General features: G+C 40.5%; 1 protein-coding gene across 7 annotated transcripts in view; it reads right to left on the bottom strand.

Moving 5' to 3' along the window:
* The window catches only part of LOC135333680 (uncharacterized), a 35,724-nt gene that overhangs the window by 2,906 nt on the left and 13,301 nt on the right, over window positions 1-19,517 (bottom strand). For all 7 annotated transcript variants that reach the window (XR_010394020.1, XM_064528697.1, XM_064528698.1 and 4 more), the window contains 7 exons: window positions 16,001-16,105; window positions 7,754-7,794; window positions 7,639-7,697; window positions 7,089-7,586; window positions 6,925-7,034; window positions 6,395-6,562; window positions 149-400 (listed from right to left, as the gene is read on the bottom strand). Coding sequence is in view for 6 of the 7 variants with exons in the window: in XM_064528697.1 (XP_064384767.1) it covers window positions 149-400; window positions 6,395-6,562; window positions 6,925-7,034; window positions 7,089-7,586; window positions 7,639-7,697; window positions 7,754-7,794; window positions 16,001-16,105 (1,233 nt within the window). In the remaining variant the exon portion in view is untranslated. The remainder of the gene's footprint in view (window positions 1-148; window positions 401-6,394; window positions 6,563-6,924; window positions 7,035-7,088; window positions 7,587-7,638; window positions 7,698-7,753; window positions 7,795-16,000; window positions 16,106-19,517) is intronic.

The following is a 19,517-nucleotide window of genomic DNA, read 5'->3' as shown; positions in this document are numbered from 1 at the left end:
GCATGCATTGTATATAACGAACACACATCAGTATACGGATGTAGGTCTTAGGTATTAAGTAAGCAACAGAGAGTATACACATTTTTACTCATGCATTTGATGGCACATATAAAGTGTATTTAACTATAATAGAACTTGAGTGAAACACCTTGAGTTGTTTAGTGTCCACTGATCTCTGAGGAGTGAGCAATGCCATGTTTACACTGACTGGCTTGTCAAAGCCTTCCAATGCCATGTTTACACTGACTGGCGTGTCAAAGCCATGCAGTGAGAGAGTGCATGTGGTGGAGATAGCTCCTTGTTCAGGGAAGAACCGACACACTATCCTGGGTGGGTAGTCATGAAGCTTCTCTCGTGAGAACTTACCAATCATTGGCAGGTCCACTTCTCTTTGGGAAATCTGCCAACACGACAAAATTAATAGGCAGAGAAGGGTCGGACACCACTTGGCTAATTATGACCTTTTAATTGCTACCCACGCTCTGTTATAGATCTGTCCAACTAGTACACAGTGTAGTATAGTGCTATAGTGGCCGGCTGTAGCTATGGCAACACTTGTCTTCTAGCTCTGCATGGAGTCTGTTCCTCGGTACTTTCTAACCACCAGTGATGTCATCAGCTCCTGGTCCTCACTAGTTTACAGTCAGAATCTTCTAGGGTAAAAACTAGGCCTCCAACCTGGCTTCCACACCCACTGTATTGGCCTCTCGGACCTAACTATTCCATCCTGCAAGCATCTCCTGACACATGGGTATGCAGTGACAAATCATCTCTCAAACAAGTTGTTTCGTCACCAACCAGATCAACAACCTCATCTTCGTCCATTATTGACCATATCTATCTCACTGACAATCAAAACTTCTGTCCTGTGAAGTCGGCCCACCGCTTGATGGCTGCGACCACAACACAATATTCGTCTCATTGGACATGTCCCTCCCAAAAAGTGCTAAAGCTCTTCGCAGGAAATTTGGGCTATACAAGAAAGCAGACTTCAAGTCTGTCAAAAATGCTCTTAGGAACATTCCCACAAGCTTCCTCTCAGATACTGATGTTTACCTCTTTTGGTCTACCTGGTTCAATGTATTCATGGCAACTATGTCCAAGTTCATACGTTCAAAACGATCTCCCTCCAAAAGAAAGCTGCCGCATATAACAAAATCTATCATCAAATTAATGCAGAAGAAAGTCCGTCTTTACAGGAGAGCAAAATGCTTAAACACTCTCCAATCGTGGTCCAAATACAATAAGTGCAGAAACAACTTGACCAGTGCCCTTCAATCGGCCAAAAAAGACTTCTTCTCAAATCTCGCCAGAAACATCCACTCCCCAAAGGACTTTTGGTCTGCATATCACAAACTGCCACCAAACCATCCGAGGACTCCACCCCAGATAACTCTCAAATACCACTCAGCAGAAAAACCTTTGAGAAGGCGAATTTTTTTAACAATTTTTTGGCATCTTGTTCTCTAAACCCTCACAGCCGCTGCTATCCCATCACCAACTACTCAAGCAGTCTGCCTTCTATCCATACACTGCTCTATTTTAGAGGTAGAACAACTACTACTACACTACAAACAAAAGACTGCTTCTGGACCAGATGGAATCTCTATAGTATTATGTTAAGGAACACTGCCAGCTACATAGCCACCTAAACTGTTTACACTCTTCAACCTATCCCTCAGTCAAGGAAAAGTCCCCTCGGCCTGGAATGTAATCCCAATCCACAAAGCTGATGATAAATCTGATGTTTCTAACTATAGGCTTTACCAAGTGTTTTTTGATAGTAATTGGTGCCAGTCGTTTGTGACAGCTAGTATAAGTAGTGCATCCTGAGTTGAAAGTCCTGACCTAAAACCAAAATTTTTCTATATTACAATGCCAGGAGCATTTTACCAAAAATTGATTGCCTTGCAGCAAATTGTCTTGCTCTCTCACCAGAAGTAGTATGTGTAACCGAGACATGGCTAAATGATAATATAACTGATTCTGAACTCAAACTACTTGGTTACACTATAGTGAGGCTGGATCGTGATCGTCATGGTGGGGGGGTTATGTTATTCATTAAAGACAACTATATTTTTGATATCATCACTACTGATTATAGTAGCTTAGAAATTATATTTGTTTCCATAACTTTAAGTCAAAACAAAAGTATTTGTATTGGTGTTTTTTATAGGCCCCCTTTCTCACTTTTGTCAACCTTTGATGAGTTATTTCATGTTTTAAGTAGTCTAAATAGTTGTTCAATTTCAAATCTTATTTTACTAGGTGACTTTAATGTGAATGTTCTGTCAGCAAATACTACTTCTTTGTGCAATCACCTTGCAAATATTACTGACTGCTTCTCTCTAACTCAGGTGGTGAAACAACCCACACGCATTGCAGCTGATGGCACATCAACTCTTATTGACCTCGTTCTTATGTCATCTCCAAGAACTCTAAAGTACTGTGAAACGGTGCCTCCACTAGCCAACTCTGATCATCTTGGCATCAGTCTACAAGTGAAAGTTCGTGCAAACTCTCACACTCGTACGCACACAAACAAAGTATGGAGATATGATTATGCTGACTTTGACAAAGCAAGATATATGTTGGCTACATTTGATCTTACCAGCTTCATACACCCAAGTTCTGTTGAGTCATCCTGGAAAGAGTGGAAGAATGTATTCATGACTACTATGAGAAATTGTATTCCCACAGCAGAAATCGCAACCCGAAAGAATCTTCCTTGGCTAACGAAAAATATAATAAGAGATATCAAAAAGAGAAACTATTACTACAGACTTGCCAGAAAATACAACGAACCCTCTGATTTTGCAACCTACAAACAGATCAGAAATAAGGTTGTGACCACTCTCAGACGGAGTAAACAAGATTTCTTTAGCACCCTCAAGCCTCAGTCAAAAAAATTTTGGACAGCTCTGAAATACCTGAGAAAATCAGATAGCTCTATCCCATGTCTTGTAGTAAATGGCTGCAAAATCGAACAGGATGAAGAAAAGGCCCAGGTCCTTAACAAACAGTTTTATGCAAATTTCAACCATTCACTTCCTCCTCTTGACCCAAATTCCTTTAAACAACCAACAAGAGACTTACCTGAGAACTTACGCTGCACAGAAGATGAAGTATTCAACCTGTTATCAAATCTAGACACCACAAAAGCAAATGGTCCTGATGGAATCTCCGCCAAAATGCTAAAGGCTACTGCTGAAACGATCACCCCAAGTATAACAATGCTTTTCAATATATCGATAAAAAACTGTGAACTGCCATACGACTGGAAATTGGCTCATGTCACTCCAATACCCAAATCAAACGACAAGTCTGATCCCTTAAACTATCGCCCTATATCGCTACTCTCCATCCTTGTAAAGCTCCTGGAAAAACATATGTATAGTAAAATCTTAGAACAGCTAAAAGATATATCTTTCCTCTCGAATAAACAATGGAGTTTTACTAAAGGAAAATCCACCACAGGTGCGCTGCTTACGGCAGTGCACAATTGGCACAAACTGCTTGAAGATGGTCAGAGTGTATGTGCAGTCTTTTTTGATTTCAAAAAAGCATTTGACAAGGTTCCTCACTCGATATTGATGAGTAAGCTAACCAATCTGAACCTAGATCCCCACCTGGTATCTTGGGTAGCAAGCTACCTCAGGAATAGATCACAATATGTCATAATAAATGGAAAGTCATCAAATATCTCGGAGGTTGTGTCAGGAGTTCCCCAGGGTTCGGTGCTGGGACCTCTTCTTTTCCTAATCTATATAAATGACATCGATCTACATCAAAATGAAGGAAGTCTCTTGCTCTATGCTGATGATCTTCTTCTTTACCATCCTATTCAATCTCCTGAAGATTATATAAAATTGCAAGGAGATATTGATCAACTCCAAGCATGGTCTGAAAGAAATGTACTCTTGTTTAACCAAAGCAAGTGTAAATACATGACTATATCAAGAAAATTCAGCCCACCACTTCCCAACATGTGTCTCAATATCAGTGGACGTCCCCTACTTAAAGTTGACCACTACAAGTACCTTGGCGTGTGGATCTCTCACGACCTCTCATGGTCAAAACACATAGAAGAAATGTGCAGAAATGCCTGCAAGCAGGTTGGTATAATTTACCGACAGTTCTATGGCCACTCGTCACTAGAATGTTTAAGACAACTCTACATCTCCCTTGTGAGATCAAAACTGGAATATGCTGCCCCTGTTTGGGATCCACACCAAAAAACAAATTCTCACAAAATAGAAAAAGTACAAAAGTTTGCCCTTAAAATCTGCACAAAACTTTGGAATATGGACTACGACTCCCTATTAGATACTGTGGACCTACCGTCCCTTTCTACAAGAAGATTGTACCTGAAGCTATCATACCTTTACCAGGTAATAAATGGTAACTTTAAATTCCCTGATCCACCACTGGAAAGAAGAGTATGCCCTCTCAATCTAAGAAGCACAAAAAATATACAGTTTGAAAGACCAATTTGCAGAACAAATGCATATGCGAACTCTTTTTTTCCCAAAGGCAATATCTGTGTGGAATGAATTACCACTGGAGCTGCAGGAAAGTACATCGATTTTGTCATTTAAGAGAAATGTACTCTGTCACTTGCATTAGTATAATATTAGTCTTTATTTTTAATTTGTACTCGCTATTGTAAGTAATATATACAGGGCGCACATTAGGTTAGCGTAATATGCTACTAGTGTATCCATGCATTTTGCAGAATTATTATAAAAAAAAAAAAAAAAAAAAAAAAAAAAAAAAAAAATTGGTTGTTGGAGAGAAGTTTGTTTGATGTTAGATATAGTGATATTTGATTGTGAACAATTCTCTCGAGAACCTTCGATACTAAGGACAGCAATGAAATTGGCATTCGACTCTGTCCCCCACTTCTAAACAACAAAAAAACCAATGTTCTACCCATCACAAGATCTATGAATGCGATCCCACTCACCCTCTCTATTTCAAACCAGCAAATCTCCCCATTGTGGAATGTTTCAAGTACCTCGGCGTCACCATCTCTAAGAATCTGTCCTGGTCTCAGCACATTACCAACACTGTGAGGACACAACAATTGGGATTGCTCCACAGGAAATTAAAAGATGCATCACAGCTATCAAAGCATACAATTTACAGGAGGCACTGTGCTACCTAAACTTGAATACTGCGCCGCAGTATGGGACCCCACCAAGAAACTGGAGAACACCCAATCATTTGCCTGCAAAATCATAACCAAAGAATGGAAATCTGACTATATCTCTCTACTTAACAAACTCCAATTCAAATCACTTAAAGACCGCAGGAATATCCAAAAACTCAAGTATGCTTCAACAACAAATCCTGTATTCCTCCCACTGTCCTCTCACCCACCCCGCCATCCGCACAACCATGTGGGCACCTCATCCCACAAACATTCCCTTTATCTGGATGTAATACCGAAATGGAATATACCGAAATGGAACTCTTTACCACCAGAAGTTAACAATAGCTCCTCTGTTTCATCATTTAAATCGAACCTCAGTAGCTTTTTATTCATAATTAGCCATAGCTCCTTAATTTTGTTTTATTTTTCTGTTTTTGTGTTGTCCAGGGGAAGTCGTCACACTATAGCCATCTGAGCTACCTGACCTACCCTTATGCATACCTTGGTTTTGCATTAAATAAAAGAGGTACAATGAATTTTGGGATCAGCTCAGCACACGACAGGCCATTCAGAGAAACAAACAGACAGAAATGAACTCCTCTTGGAAGGAACAAAGACTCCAGAGCAAGAAAATCAAGATCGAAGGTAGGATATTAATCTGCATGGGGGGCCAGATCTAATAGCTCGGGGGAAAAATCAAGTAGAGCTATAGGATTAAGTATGGAGACTCTTGCAGCATTTCCGGGTGCTCTAGCGGAATGTGGCTAGAGCCAATGAAATGCATATCCATGTCATGTGATTGTTAACCCAATGAAATGCGAGTATTGCTTCTGTGGAATTTGGATACAAGCCAATGAAATGAGAGTATTGCTACATCTACTCCTCCCTCCAAGTCTCGATATTCCAAGAGCACAGGAAAGTGCTGCAAGAGTCTCCAGGCCTTTTCTCCTCTATAGATCTTCCCCTCCCCCCTCTGAGAAAAGGTCTGGCCCCCCCCCCAGACTATAGGTGGGGTATAAATAGTATTTATAATGTCACAGCCACTATATTTACTAGTTGGGCGGAAATATCTATATAAGCAGAGCGTGAGTATAGCAAAAAGGATTAGAAAATGTAAGTAAAAGGTCATAATTAGCGGAAAGGTCGAGTGGTGTCCGACCTCCTCTGGGGGATATCTGCTTCACAAGAAAAAAGTGAAAAATCACATACGATATAAAATAAAAAGTTTTGAGTATTCACCATTGTCTGGTTAGGCACACTCCTCCAGGCGGCTGAGTCACAGACTAGCTCCAGTACTGCATCAACTTCGATAAAACTAAGAGCGTTTTTGATTGTCTTATCAGCAGGGCTATTTGACAAGTGTGGATAATCTCTGGGAATGACGTCAACCTCAAACTTCCGCAAAAACTGTTGGCAAACAATTTATGTGCTAATTGAATCATACAATTTATAAGCCCCGTTTACGACACCTATAATCCGGATCGGATTTTTCTGAGTAGTGGGCATAGTAAAATGACCACTAATTGCATTTGCTCAACATTGGCTGATAGGAAGCTACAGCCTTACTCTAGAAACACTCACAAACATGTACAACACCTCAGAATTAGCCCTTTGTGTTTACTCAAGCTAAACCGCTTTTGACACAATCTGAACCACCTCCAGAGGTGGGTTGGATTATAACCGGCCGAACGAGGTTAGATTTAATCCTGATTCCAACCCGGATTAAAGGCCTCATATAAACGAGGCTATATAATCTGCAATGCACGTACATCGTGAAACAGACGTTGGAAGTAGCTGATAATGACCAGAGCCATTCTGTCTCCAGTTGTGTGTGGAGGAGACAAGTAAACTCTGACAGTGTAGAGGTTGGGTGGTGAGTCTGCAACAAAAGTATGTCACTCACACTTACAAGCACATTTCAATATGCACTCACCTCTAACACGAGCTTGGCGGCCAATTTTAATGAACCGTTTCTTTGACAAGCGTCTGGTCAGTTTACCGGTGTTTCCTCCAGGAGTGAACTGTGACGAGCCCTTTCGCACCTCCCGGTACTCGTAGACACTCTTTGAACCAGATCTCTTAGGAGACGAGTCAGCTTGGAGAAAAAGGAGGTTACCAGCTTCTTCTTGGGTGGACACTCGTACATAGTGCTCCATGCTCACGGTCACCTGTCCGTTTATACCTTCACTAGAAATTAAGTAAGACGGACTTGCAGACTGAATGCCCTCAGGCATCACAAATACATCTATGGGGGCAAGGCTGGGTTGGACTTTAATGCCCACAGAGGTCCCTACTGGGATAGCATTAGCTGGAACAGCCACTTTAACTCCATTGGCAAAGTCAGCATGCCCACCACTGGAGGTGAACACCTTCTCTCGAGGCTCATCATAAAAAGCGACACCAGGGTGTGCAGAGGTTTGGTGCAGGGGATCTACACAGGATGTAAAACACACAGAACCGTGTGCACAAGTACATGTACTTACATCCAGGTAGTTTGAGGAGGGTTTCCCCTGTTGTCTCGTTCTGGTAGATTGGCGTTTTCCTAAAGTTGACTCGCATTCATAAAGCTAGTGACTCAACTGTGTAATACTCACTCACGTTTCTGTGTCAGTAACAATAGTCCAGCTTCTGGGGAGGACCTGAACACCCATATAGAAAATACAAGGCTTGTAAGTATACATAATAATACGGTAATGAATCCAACTATTACAAAATATTGTAACCATGCAATTATATGGAGATCCCCCAAAGCAATACAGTGGAACCTCCATAAAACGGACACCATTGGGGAACAGCCTTTTGGCCATTATATATAGAGAGGTGGTCTTCCTTGCATGGGAGGTTTCGATTGCCAGCTATGTATGCTCTATGAGTAATTTCTTGCTGCAAATGAATCTGCTAACTGCTTCTTTAGCTCATACAAGCTTTGAAAAGGCTATATGTAGAGACAAGCTACAGCTAGGTTTTCACGATTGTGCAAAATAATACTATCTCGGCAATAACTTTCTGCTAATTCTGGGTGTGGCTATCCGTTCTGGGAAGTTATTTTCCATTGCTAAAGCTGGTTGGGGACTAGAAAGCTGCTCGTTATACGGAGTAGAGAGGTGGTCGCTCCTGAGAGGTTGCTTTTACATTGAAGTCATTGTAGTTTCAATCTGGACCTGAGCTCTTGGCCGTTATATAGTGTGCTCTTTGGAGGTAGTCGTTAATGGAGGTTCCACAGTAGTTATATAGTTACATTAGCTAGCTTTAGAGTGCACCAGCATTTAACAACGTTATAGCTATTATAAAGGTTTTATTGGTGATCATGAGCTAAAAAACATATAGTTTACAGAAACTAGCTAGCTTCACACTGCATTTCTGAATCATGCATACATGAGTATATACAGAGTATTATAAAAAGAAGAAGAGTGCAATAAGAAGTTAGTGTGCAATTTTAAGTACAATCACATAACTGCATCGCTATTGGTCACATGATCAGCAAAAATTAATCAGAAACGTGTGGCTAGCCAGAGGAAGATTGCCACTCGACGCGGCTTTAATTGATTTTCACAGCACCGCTGATCAACCAATCCTTTATTTTGGCCTGCATGTCACTCGAGGTATAACATTTCTAGAATCAATTGTAATACAACTGTCTCTATATACCGTATAGCGCGAAGTTTTCGAGGCACTTATATTTCGTGGATTTGCCCATTTCGTTGCACAATGTTCGCGGAATGACTGCTTACTGGAAGCCACGCCTTTAAACCTTTGCATGTTATAGCAGGTAATTCTAGAACATTTCGTGGACTTAATTTTCGTGTAGAATTCTAATCCGCGAAAATTTCGTGCTATACGGTATATGTATTCAAAACATTTCTTGTGTGAACTAATCAATATTATATAGAGCCTTGTCCCCATGCAGGCTTTACTTTTCTTGTTCTTGTACGCATATGCAATAGTGCATGGCTGGAGACTATTATTGGCTATGCAGAGTATTGATATCTATAGCTAGTCCTTTGGATATATATTCCAGTGCCTATTATACTAGTTTAGCTTCTGCTATCCAAGATAAGAGGCCAAGAATCACTGATTGTCAGCCCAGCTCCACTACTGCTCAGACTTAAGACTGCATGTACATGTATACAGCCTCGACACAATGCATGACAATGTCAACCACCAACCACCAACCTCAGAGCTCACTGATGATAATATCAAGGGCATATGAAGAGATGAGGGTAAAAACTGTAAGTGGGCGGTGAAATTTACTGCAAACTTACTCTAAAAATAGATTATAGATTTGTCTGATTTTGTGTAAAGTACGTGTGTAGAGATAGCTATAAATAGATCGAATGCGGTTTTTGCTCGCACGTTGGAGTTGCATGCCCTCTTCTCTTTATACGCCCTTGATTATGCACTAGTCTGTAGCCTGCATCTATTTCTTATATAGTATCTAGCACTACAGCTCATTGCACAGCAACTCTTAATTTTGCATCAACACGTCGATCAAACATGTGTGTTTTACTATCACTTCTGTGTAAGAAACGTACGGTGGATATAGCAACAGGCTGCGTGCATAACCTCTATAGATGTACAGAGGAAGCTGGATGCGCGTCATCCACCGTCAGGATTTATCACGTGCGTTCATAAGAATAGACCCAATATAGGCACCTCAATGCTCCACTGCTCTGCAAGTGACACTACAAGTAGCCAAAAGCGGCCTATATAGGAGTACTCACACCTTCCTTATACTCTACTAAAAAATTTCAAGATGGATGCTGGACATAGCATTTCGACACCTTTCTAATTTTTGTCTATAAGGATTATGATTATTAAATTATGATCAGAAGCTCAGACCACCATTAATCTTTAGCGTTTTCTAGCTCTGACAAGCTTTTACATTCTTATCTTTGACCCCAAAGGAATTCTATAGTTTGTATTTTTCTTTTTTTTTTTTAACAATTCGGCAAAGCCAGGATACAATAAAATAGCAGAAGCTAATAAGTTAGTACCCTAAAAAATATATATATATATATAATTATATATAATTATATTTATAATAATATTAGACACTATAGTTGATAAGATCTACATGGGAAGTACATGGGAAAAGTGCCTCAGAGCAGGTATACTATGAGACTTAGTATACCTGCAAATTTACTTAGTATACCTAGTAGTCCATTGTCAAGTAATTGTATTGTAGTCAAGCGATTTGCGCATGTGCACTAATATCTAAATGAGTTAGACACTGTTTTGTCGGTGTCCATGTGATTTAGAAGCCCTCAGCCACTTTAGTACCCTCGCTACGCTCGGGATACTAATGAGTGCCTTTGGGCTTCTAAATCCCATAGACACCTCCAAAACAGTGTCTAACTATTATATAGTGTAACTACCTATTCAAAGCATGCTAAGTACTACAGGGTCATTAAGTATAGATTTAAATAATTTTACGGGAGTACAAGTGCTAATTATAAGTTCATAATTTGCCATAATCCTGTTCCACAGTTCAATGGTCCTTGGGAAAAAGGAGTTACTATGGACCGATGTTCTGCATGATACCGGAGTCAGAGACAGATTGTTAACATGTCTTGTATTGTATGTTAATTGTTTCTTCTTAGGTGTGTCCTCATAGTAACTTATATTATACATAATTTTGAATAAATGGTGCAGACTGGCCAATGCCATTCTCTGACCCAGTGTTGGTAGTTCTGCTCGTTTCAAAAGTTCCAAATAGCTGATAGAGTAATCCCACTGTTTTAGGCAAACCTTTAATGCAAACTTTTTCCATATCCTTGATAATGCATTTTAAGTGTGGGTTCCAAACGATTGAAGCATACTCTAGTTTTGGTCTAATGAAAGATTTGTATAGTTTCAGTATAACAGAAGGGGGAGAATGAGTTGCGAAGTTTCTGTGTAGCAGTCCAACAAGTTTTCTCGATTTCTTACAAAGTGCCTTAGTGTGGGCATGCCAAGAAAGATTCGATGAAAATTGGATTCCTAGATATTTGAACGTCTCCACACGCTCCAGGGAAAAGCCATTGACTGTAAATATGGGTGGCTCGATGGACCTACTTCTCTTGTTTGATATTAACATCACTTTACATTTTGATGCGTTGAATTGAAGGTGTTTGCCAGACATGAAAGCAGCAACACTGTTTACGTCTTCCTGAAGTGTATCGTAGTCTTTAATGGATTTAATGACTCTATAAATAGCCATGTCATCTGCAAACATATTTAGATAGTTGCTCGTTGCAAGGAAGCGACAGGTAGGGTGGTCATGTGGAGATGTGGTGTAACCCACCATAGATAGAGTAGAAGAGGGATTGGAAACGGAAGTGATTCACGTGATGTTTTACAATGAAGTCTACGTAGTGGCTCTGGGACCATCCGTGTATCTCCTCATAACTCCCGCAAAAGCCCGGGAAACTTATTGTGTCCAAAGCATACATCTCAGAGCTACCCCCATTACTGAATCACATGCCCCCTGATAGTAAGTATCAATTGGAAACAAAGAAAATATAATCTCGATTGTCGTGAAGTAGCTAGAGGTACACAGAGCGCTTTTTCATGCTTGTGTTCCTATAGTACCTTTGATATAGCTAAGGCTTTGTAACTAAATAGTGTCCTGTGTCCCAAATGGCCTCAAGTATTAGAGAAAGTTGATGTTTAGCAGCAGAACTGCTCGTGGACTTCTTACAGAGAGCAAAACAATTCTCATGAATTATTCATGTTTAGCCCTCGCGTTAAAAAAGTAAGCCTCGATTAAAACCGCGGAGATACACGGATGGTACTTCGAGGGTACTTCCGTTTCCAATCCCTCTTCTACTCTATCTATGAACCCACTCACTCACACTAGAGGCAAGTTTCTAGTCAGGGCTGCATTGAGGGGGGCGAGGGGGGTATTTCGCCCCCCTGGGATTTGATTTTGATACAAAAAAAATGAAGCTGAGGTAGGTAGTCAGTTTAGTTTTAAACATCTATTTTGCGCACCTAACACTACAATCATGTAATGATGGTATCACTAAATCGATAGCTACTATATGAGCTTAAATTGCGCCAGAATTGATCTAAGCCCCAAATATTTTTATTTGGCCAAGGATTATTGGATAGTGGTCTATAATTATCACATCACTGAACGCGTCATGATGATGCGTGTCCAACCTACTCTGATAAATGTGCATGCAATGCCAGTTCCTCTGGCTACAAACTACCTAAAAAGAAAGCCATGCATAACTCTAAAAGGCTTGGACTTTTGATTGCAAAAGTATAGAGATGGTGCAAATTATTCAGGGGTTGGTTCATTCAAGTCTTTAGTAGGAGTAGTATGATCAGATGGTGAAGGCCTCAGAGAAAATGCGGACGCAACTTTGTTTGTCATGGTAGTAAAGCACATGCCATTGCATCAACTTCGAATGCTTTGGTTTCTTGGATGTATTATTCCATATTGAGCCAGGCGGTGGAACATCTCTACTCTCGTGTTTCTTTACGTCAATAGTTTCAGCCCAAAGTTTGTATTGTATCTTATTGTACGTATTCCCATGTTTTTCACTGAGTTCATTCACGATGGAATCTATTCGTTGTGTTTTAGATACAAGACCACTGACCTTTCCTTCCAATTGCTTCTTTGGTTGTTCTTCATCTGATTATGAGTCTACACATACAATATACCACTTTCAATATGTCTCTCAGGCAAACCGACACACCACAGCATCTTTCCCCTGTCAATCAATTTTTCTAATACAGACTAGCTTGATATCATCACTCAGTGAAAAACAAGAACCAACAATAATTATAGCCAATATCAATTGACAAAGCCAAGATTAAAGCTTACAAAATCTGCTTGCCAAGTTATTTCCTCACGAAGAGCTCTAACACTGTTCATTTCAGATATAGTTTCAATTTCAATACAAAAGTCTTCCACTCTTTCTGCTTGATAGGATGAAATACTTTAATTGTTATATTCACTGGTTCGTTGCTTTCAGACTGTGGTGACTGACAAACTGCTTGTTTAACAACTGTGTTTCGAACGTTAAATTGGGTTCCTGAGTTATTAATTTGTGCCACATTCCCACTAACTTGCTGAAGGGGTAGATCTGCCTTTCCCTTGGGCTTTGGAGCAATCAAAGGTTGAGTTGGATGCACAGCTGATGTATGCCCAGCAGCAACTTGTCCCAATAACATACTTAGGGTCCATTTTCTTTTTCATGTACGTACAGCCTTTTCTATGTGGCCAGCAAATCACGTAGATATCATAAATCTGATTGGTCTGTTTAACAAAGTCAGCTTACATGGTTCACATTTCCCGAGCAAGCCACTAGCTGTACTAGGTAGATAGTTCTAATTACAGCCGCTTACAACGACTTCAGAACGAATTAGTGAGTGTGGTTATTGCCGAGCGGGAAGCGAGGTGAATAATCGTACCACCTGATTCTGGCCCATGTGGATATATATGTCTGCAACGGATGTGGGTTGGGTTCCCCCGGGGGGCATGCATGCAGACAAAGAGGCGTGGCCATCGTTAGCATGCACAGTGCAGTGCAGCTCTCGATCTCGTGGCCACCGTAAGCAGGCCCGAAGAAAGATAGAAACAGACTACAGCTTCTAGAGCCAGAGAGCTAGCTAGATACTAGATATAAACACTCGCTCTCGTAGTGCAAACCGCTGTGCAGCTCCACAGAGAGAAAGAAACAGACAACAAGACAGGGATCGAAGAGCCGGAGCTAGGCGGCAGCAGTCGGATCAACATAATGAAACTACACATCATACTTCTCCAACAGGACAAGTCGACTATCAATTCTTTTGCTAATGTCAAGTACCTTTCCCCACAGGAGTCCGACTCTCCTTGTGACATTCACGCCATTGCACTGTAGACAACACTGAGCCATTATCCAGCAACACTGTCATTGCCAATGCAGAAGTCACTGGAGTGTCATACATTGGAACACACAATGCATGTCTTTCATGCAAAGCAAAGGTAGATCCACTTAATGATGTCATTGGTGTGTGTACCAAATGTACCATATCTCAAAAAGCTATCTAAGTGTGACAAATAGCTATCTGCTAAGCTTGTGATCACCACTCCAAACAGCAACTACAGTCTCGTCGCTTTCTTGCCTATGATCAGAAAAATAGCCGACGACGACATGATCACCAGTTTAACAAACAAACAAGAAGTCACCACTCAAATTCTTACGGCTGACCCGTTTCAAGCTACATACACCCCAAACAAAATCATCAGTGATGTTTGCCGTACCACTAACTAACTGAACAATTTATAACTCTTACAATCAATTATAATTATCCTTGTTCCCCCCTTTCTTATCTTATTCATTCAATTTTTATTCCACTTTCAAATATTCACCTTCAACATCATTATATAATCATCAATCAGAGCTTCCCGCGAGGCGCCTGCGTATATGTATACGTATGCCCTAGTTATAGTAAAAGAGTGACTTTGGAGATTTCATAAAAATGGGCGTGGTAGTTTAGACCAGACCTAATCCCAGCTCTACTTAATTTTGCCCCTGAGATATATATATAAGTCTGTTAGGAGCAGATTATGTATAAACAGCTCATAAAATAAAACCGCTATTGGTAGTTGCAGTATATATACTTGTTGCATGCATGCCATTTAAGATTCGCTAGAAGCTTTATAAGATGTGGTAACTTATTGCATGCATAATTATGCCTCGGTGCGCATGAGCAAGCGAGGTATATGGTATATAGTAGTTTTGGATTCTGCCCATACTGTAGCAGACGGAAGTTACATGCTCTCTCTCTCTTTTATGCGCTCTTCACCGTAAATTAGTCCGTTTACTAATAAAAATACATAAGTTCCGTAATATTTTTTATCTCCATGACTTAAGGTTAAGATGCAGTGTTCGCCCACGCAGTAATTATCAGTAGTAAATCAAGCTTGTCTTGACTGTATACACTAGTCATCATTTTATATGCTAGATATTGCATGCTCTTTGCCAGTAAGGCAATTATCTATTTAAAGGAGGAAAGGGGCAGGGCGGCTCGAAACAATTTCTTCAAAACAATGAACAGTCATCGAGTTAGCTCCTGTAGAAGTCGAAAAATATGGAAAAATAGCCGACTAGCTAGTAAACTATGGCATTTTTCTTCAGTTTGTAGATAGATAGGAGCAAAAACTCTTCGAGCCGCCCTCAGGAATATCATAAACTGCTGGTAGGTCACTGTTTAGTTCTTGTTAGAGTCTTTCTTTGTCTAATATTTGACGACTAAAAAATCGGCAGTGACTACACGATCTTTGTGGTAAATTTTTGTCATCTAGTTAGTGTACTGATAGCTAGCAAGCGCTGTAATAGTTACTTATGAGTAGTGCAACAGTATAGACACATAAAATAATAGAAACAATATCTTCCTTTTCACAAAAACAAAAAATAAAAACTCATGAATAATTCATGAGCAAACACTGCATCGTAACCTTAAGCTTATGCCATCTATTGTGTTGGTCTAGAAGGCTTGAACACTAGTTTGAAGACAGAAGAGTCTCTCATCTACGTTGGTCCTATAGCCGGGTTGTCTTTGTGCAAGTATATAGCAGTTAAGAGGCACCATACACTTCCCATAGCCTGTACATATCCAAGGTAAGACATCCTGACCATACAACCGTCATAGAGGTAGATGAGAGCCTCTTCTGGCTTCAGACTGTGTGAAAGCCTTCTGGAACAACGCAATAGAGAGCTAAGCTGATGTACATTGATATAAAATAGATGAGAGAAAGGGATTCCCGAGATTCTGGAGTAACGTATGCGCACTATCACCATGCAATAAGTATACCAGGCTGTATTTTAATCGGCCTGGAATCGAGGCTATGTATGCATTATTGAGACTCACATGTGCTCCAGCAGCTTCCTCTAGAAGCTGTATTATTTTTGAAAAACCTAATTCCTTGGCCAGCATCAGAGATTCCTTGGCCAGCATCAGAGCAGTCTGTCCACGCTGTGATGATGCATTATCATATGAAGGGACGAGACGTACATTGTAAGAGGTATATACAGTGGTCTAATGCGTATGACATGTACTTTGTTGACAAATTAATTACTGGCAAAGAGGATGGAGCGTCTTACTATGCATAGTATCAGGAAACAGCCACAACATTTCCTTGAATGTGCGAATTGCTGTTTACATAAGCAGCCATACGTGCATGCATGCACATGAAGGGAGTAAGACAACTATACACACCATAATTATAAATATGTTATTGTCTGAGCACGTCACAAACACTTGTAACTGTGTGGATTGACATGACCATGTATGGCTAGGCAGGCGGCAGAAATTCTACCACATATGCTTCCGCAATCCTAACCACACTGTTTTTTTTTTTTTAGTGCATGCATGTATAGAGCCACTTGAGATGTGGGCGTTTTATACAAATTCCATGCAACGTCGCAATATCTTGTGGCCCTTTGAATGAGGACACACCGTATTTTAATGTAGCAGTGAGTGCTACAAACCTCTAACTTTCCATTCTCAGGTATATATGCTATACTTAGTGCTGATCACATGATCTCCAGCCAATCAGCTTATCTGAAAGTAGTCAGGTGACCATGGATTAAATAACTTAATCCACACTTAAGTGTGCTTTAAGTTGGTTTGTTAATGCACACTTTTTATCAAACAATCATAATACAAGCAGATTGAATCTGAATGTCATCATAATTATAATAATAATACAAGCAGATTAAATACATACACAAGCAAAGCTGAAAAGTATTAGAAAGTTGAATGTTATTGTTTCGACTTGTTTCATGTGTACCGAATTGCTGACTTGACCATAGCATCGCTTTTTCGTCTGGAGAAATAGGCTCAGCTTGCTTCGAAGATGTACATACCTGTACCTAAGCCAGATCCATATAATCGTTTCATCAAAGGTGCTTCGAATATCATAGCTTTCCAAAAGAGCAAACCAGATACTCATTGCCATATAGTTTGCGCACAAAGTTTCCCATCCAGTAAGCCAGATCAGCTGGAGGCATATCCAGTAGTGGGATCGGGACTGTTGGTCAGCAGGAGAAATAAGTCGAGAACATGCCCAGTCAGTCCAGATAGCTTTAGATCGTATCTCCTTCTCCTTTGCATCAGTTACTGGATCTACAAACCTACTAAAACTTGCTATTACGTCTAGCTAGCTAGCTAGCCACCAGCAACTGATTTAAAATGTAGCTAGATCTAGCTGCCACGAGGCTAGAGCTCACGTGACAGCACTAAATCCTTTAGAACACACCTAGCCAAGTCACGTGTTTTAATGCTGGTGCACTCGGATGGCCTCTCGGTTACGTAATGCACTCGGCTGCGCCTCGAGCACCACGTTAACCTCGAGGCCATCCTCGGCACGCAGATTAAAACACTTAATCTTGGCTAGGTGTGTTCTAAATAATACTTAAAATGCCCTCGGTCCCCGGCTGATTTTTTTTAATACAATGAAGTTGAAAAATATGGCCTGGTATTGATTGTATCTGGGCGTGGCAGGAACTGGAAACAAAAGCAGAGATTCTTCACACTTTGTTTCCTGTCATATTTCCCTGTAATACCGTAATTTAGCTCCGTGTATATGCTCTCAAGTTACTAAAATCTAGCCATAGATTGTCTAGCTAGCTAGCTATGGCAAGTTCAGATTAACGTACACATTGTCTTGCTTCACAAGAAGGCCCCACTCTCATTGCAGAACAGGCCCAGCTCTTGTCAGAAGGAAGAAACGTCTTTGCCCGGTTTTCAACATAGTATGGCAAGTCTCTTGCTATCAATCATTGCCCTTTGTGATGGACTATATATAAGTTATAGTAGGTAGGACCAACACTACCGGCCCTTGTCGACAGGTGTGTTGTTTTTGTAAATTTCTCTACTTTTGTTTTTTTGGTTCCTAACCACGCCCATGCAGATACAATCAATACCAGGCCTGGATATAGTTGGGCGAAGCCCGACCGTCCCTGGCAGGAGGTCGGGTTTCAAGCCTATGTCAGGATTTGTCTTGCTGGATGTGATAGCAGCTATGAATAAGCTATGAATATTATTATTCTGAAGTGGGTGTTAACCAATTTTACTATGATTTTACCTTGCTTGCGGTTGTGCAACCGGACGTGACACCGACCACATTAGAAATGCTGCAATCTGATTTTCGCTGCAACAAAGACAAATCCCATAAGCTTGAAACCCTACCTCCCGTCAGGGACGGTCGGGCTCCGCTCAACAAGCCTGGATAGTGGATTTGATTTGGCGTGTATCTTTCAAGAAATACACTTGACGTTTCTAAGATCAGGCTGGTTGATTGTAGGCTTATGTTGATGTGAAATAGCTTTTCAACCAATTTCAACCATCACTTAGATTTTGAGATATTATTGTTTTTAGTGTAATTCTATTTTAGAGTGTTTAATAAGTATTCTGTGCCTGCATTCAGGATAGGATCACTGTCAACATCTGAGCCTTGGTTATCTAATCTCTACTTGTAAAACTCAAGCTACTAGCCAGCAACAAATTCACTGAGTTTTATGCCAAGGCCTATATAACTGTACGTGGGAAATTAAAATATCACCCTATATACCAGCAATTGAAAATTTGCTAGGATTGGCCAAAAAAATTACCAAATAGCGTAAAAAAACTTCCAGTGAACTCAAATGTTTCGCAGAAAATGTAACGGATTCCCTCGGTACGCATGCGCATGCAAGGTATACGGGGTAGTGTGTTTGTGTGTAGACTGCTACAACTGCTCAAAGATCAATGAAGTGCAAGTAAGAGTTTCTATAGGCTTCTACCGGTACCCTACCCTCGCGAAAATACGTCCACCCTTTTCTGCAAGAAGTTTAGGCTTATTAGGGGACTGGGCGTTTAATCGCAAACGGCAAGTTTTCATTCGAATATACGCCCATCCGCAGCCTTAAATCGAGGTTTACACTTTGCTCTATGACAATTCTTTATTTATTTATATTTTAATACATAGTATGAACATTTCATTGACAACAACAATGTTATAGCATGTATGATTAAAGCATGACAAGAGAATGAACATGAAGAAGTGGACTCTGACTCTATTCGTTGCTTGTCACTTATGTCGATGTCAGATGTAGCAGAAACTTCCCAAAGGATGGTAGGTCATACTCCTACAGAGCAGCTACCAGGTACTTTGTTTCAGAAAACCAAGGCAAGGTAACCTGCAAAATTGGCCTGTGTGATAACTTTCTTGGACTTTGTGGGCGCGACTTTTGACCCCAACATTTCCATTCAAGCCTTACACAGCCAAAAGTCCACGGGCCGTTTCATTTCGTAGCTAAGTAACTTTCTCTCTGCACATGTGCATACACTGGCTGTAAGCAGGACGTGGGTGGTACAGGCTGAAACAGGCCCGTTATTTACGGTC

The sequence above is a fragment of the Halichondria panicea genome, chromosome 3 (assembly GCF_963675165.1).
Source record: "Halichondria panicea chromosome 3, odHalPani1.1, whole genome shotgun sequence".
Taxonomy (NCBI): domain Eukaryota; kingdom Metazoa; phylum Porifera; class Demospongiae; order Suberitida; family Halichondriidae; genus Halichondria; species Halichondria panicea.
The sequence above is the reverse complement of the archived record's forward strand: the minus strand, read 5'-3'. Positions and strand labels throughout refer to the sequence as shown.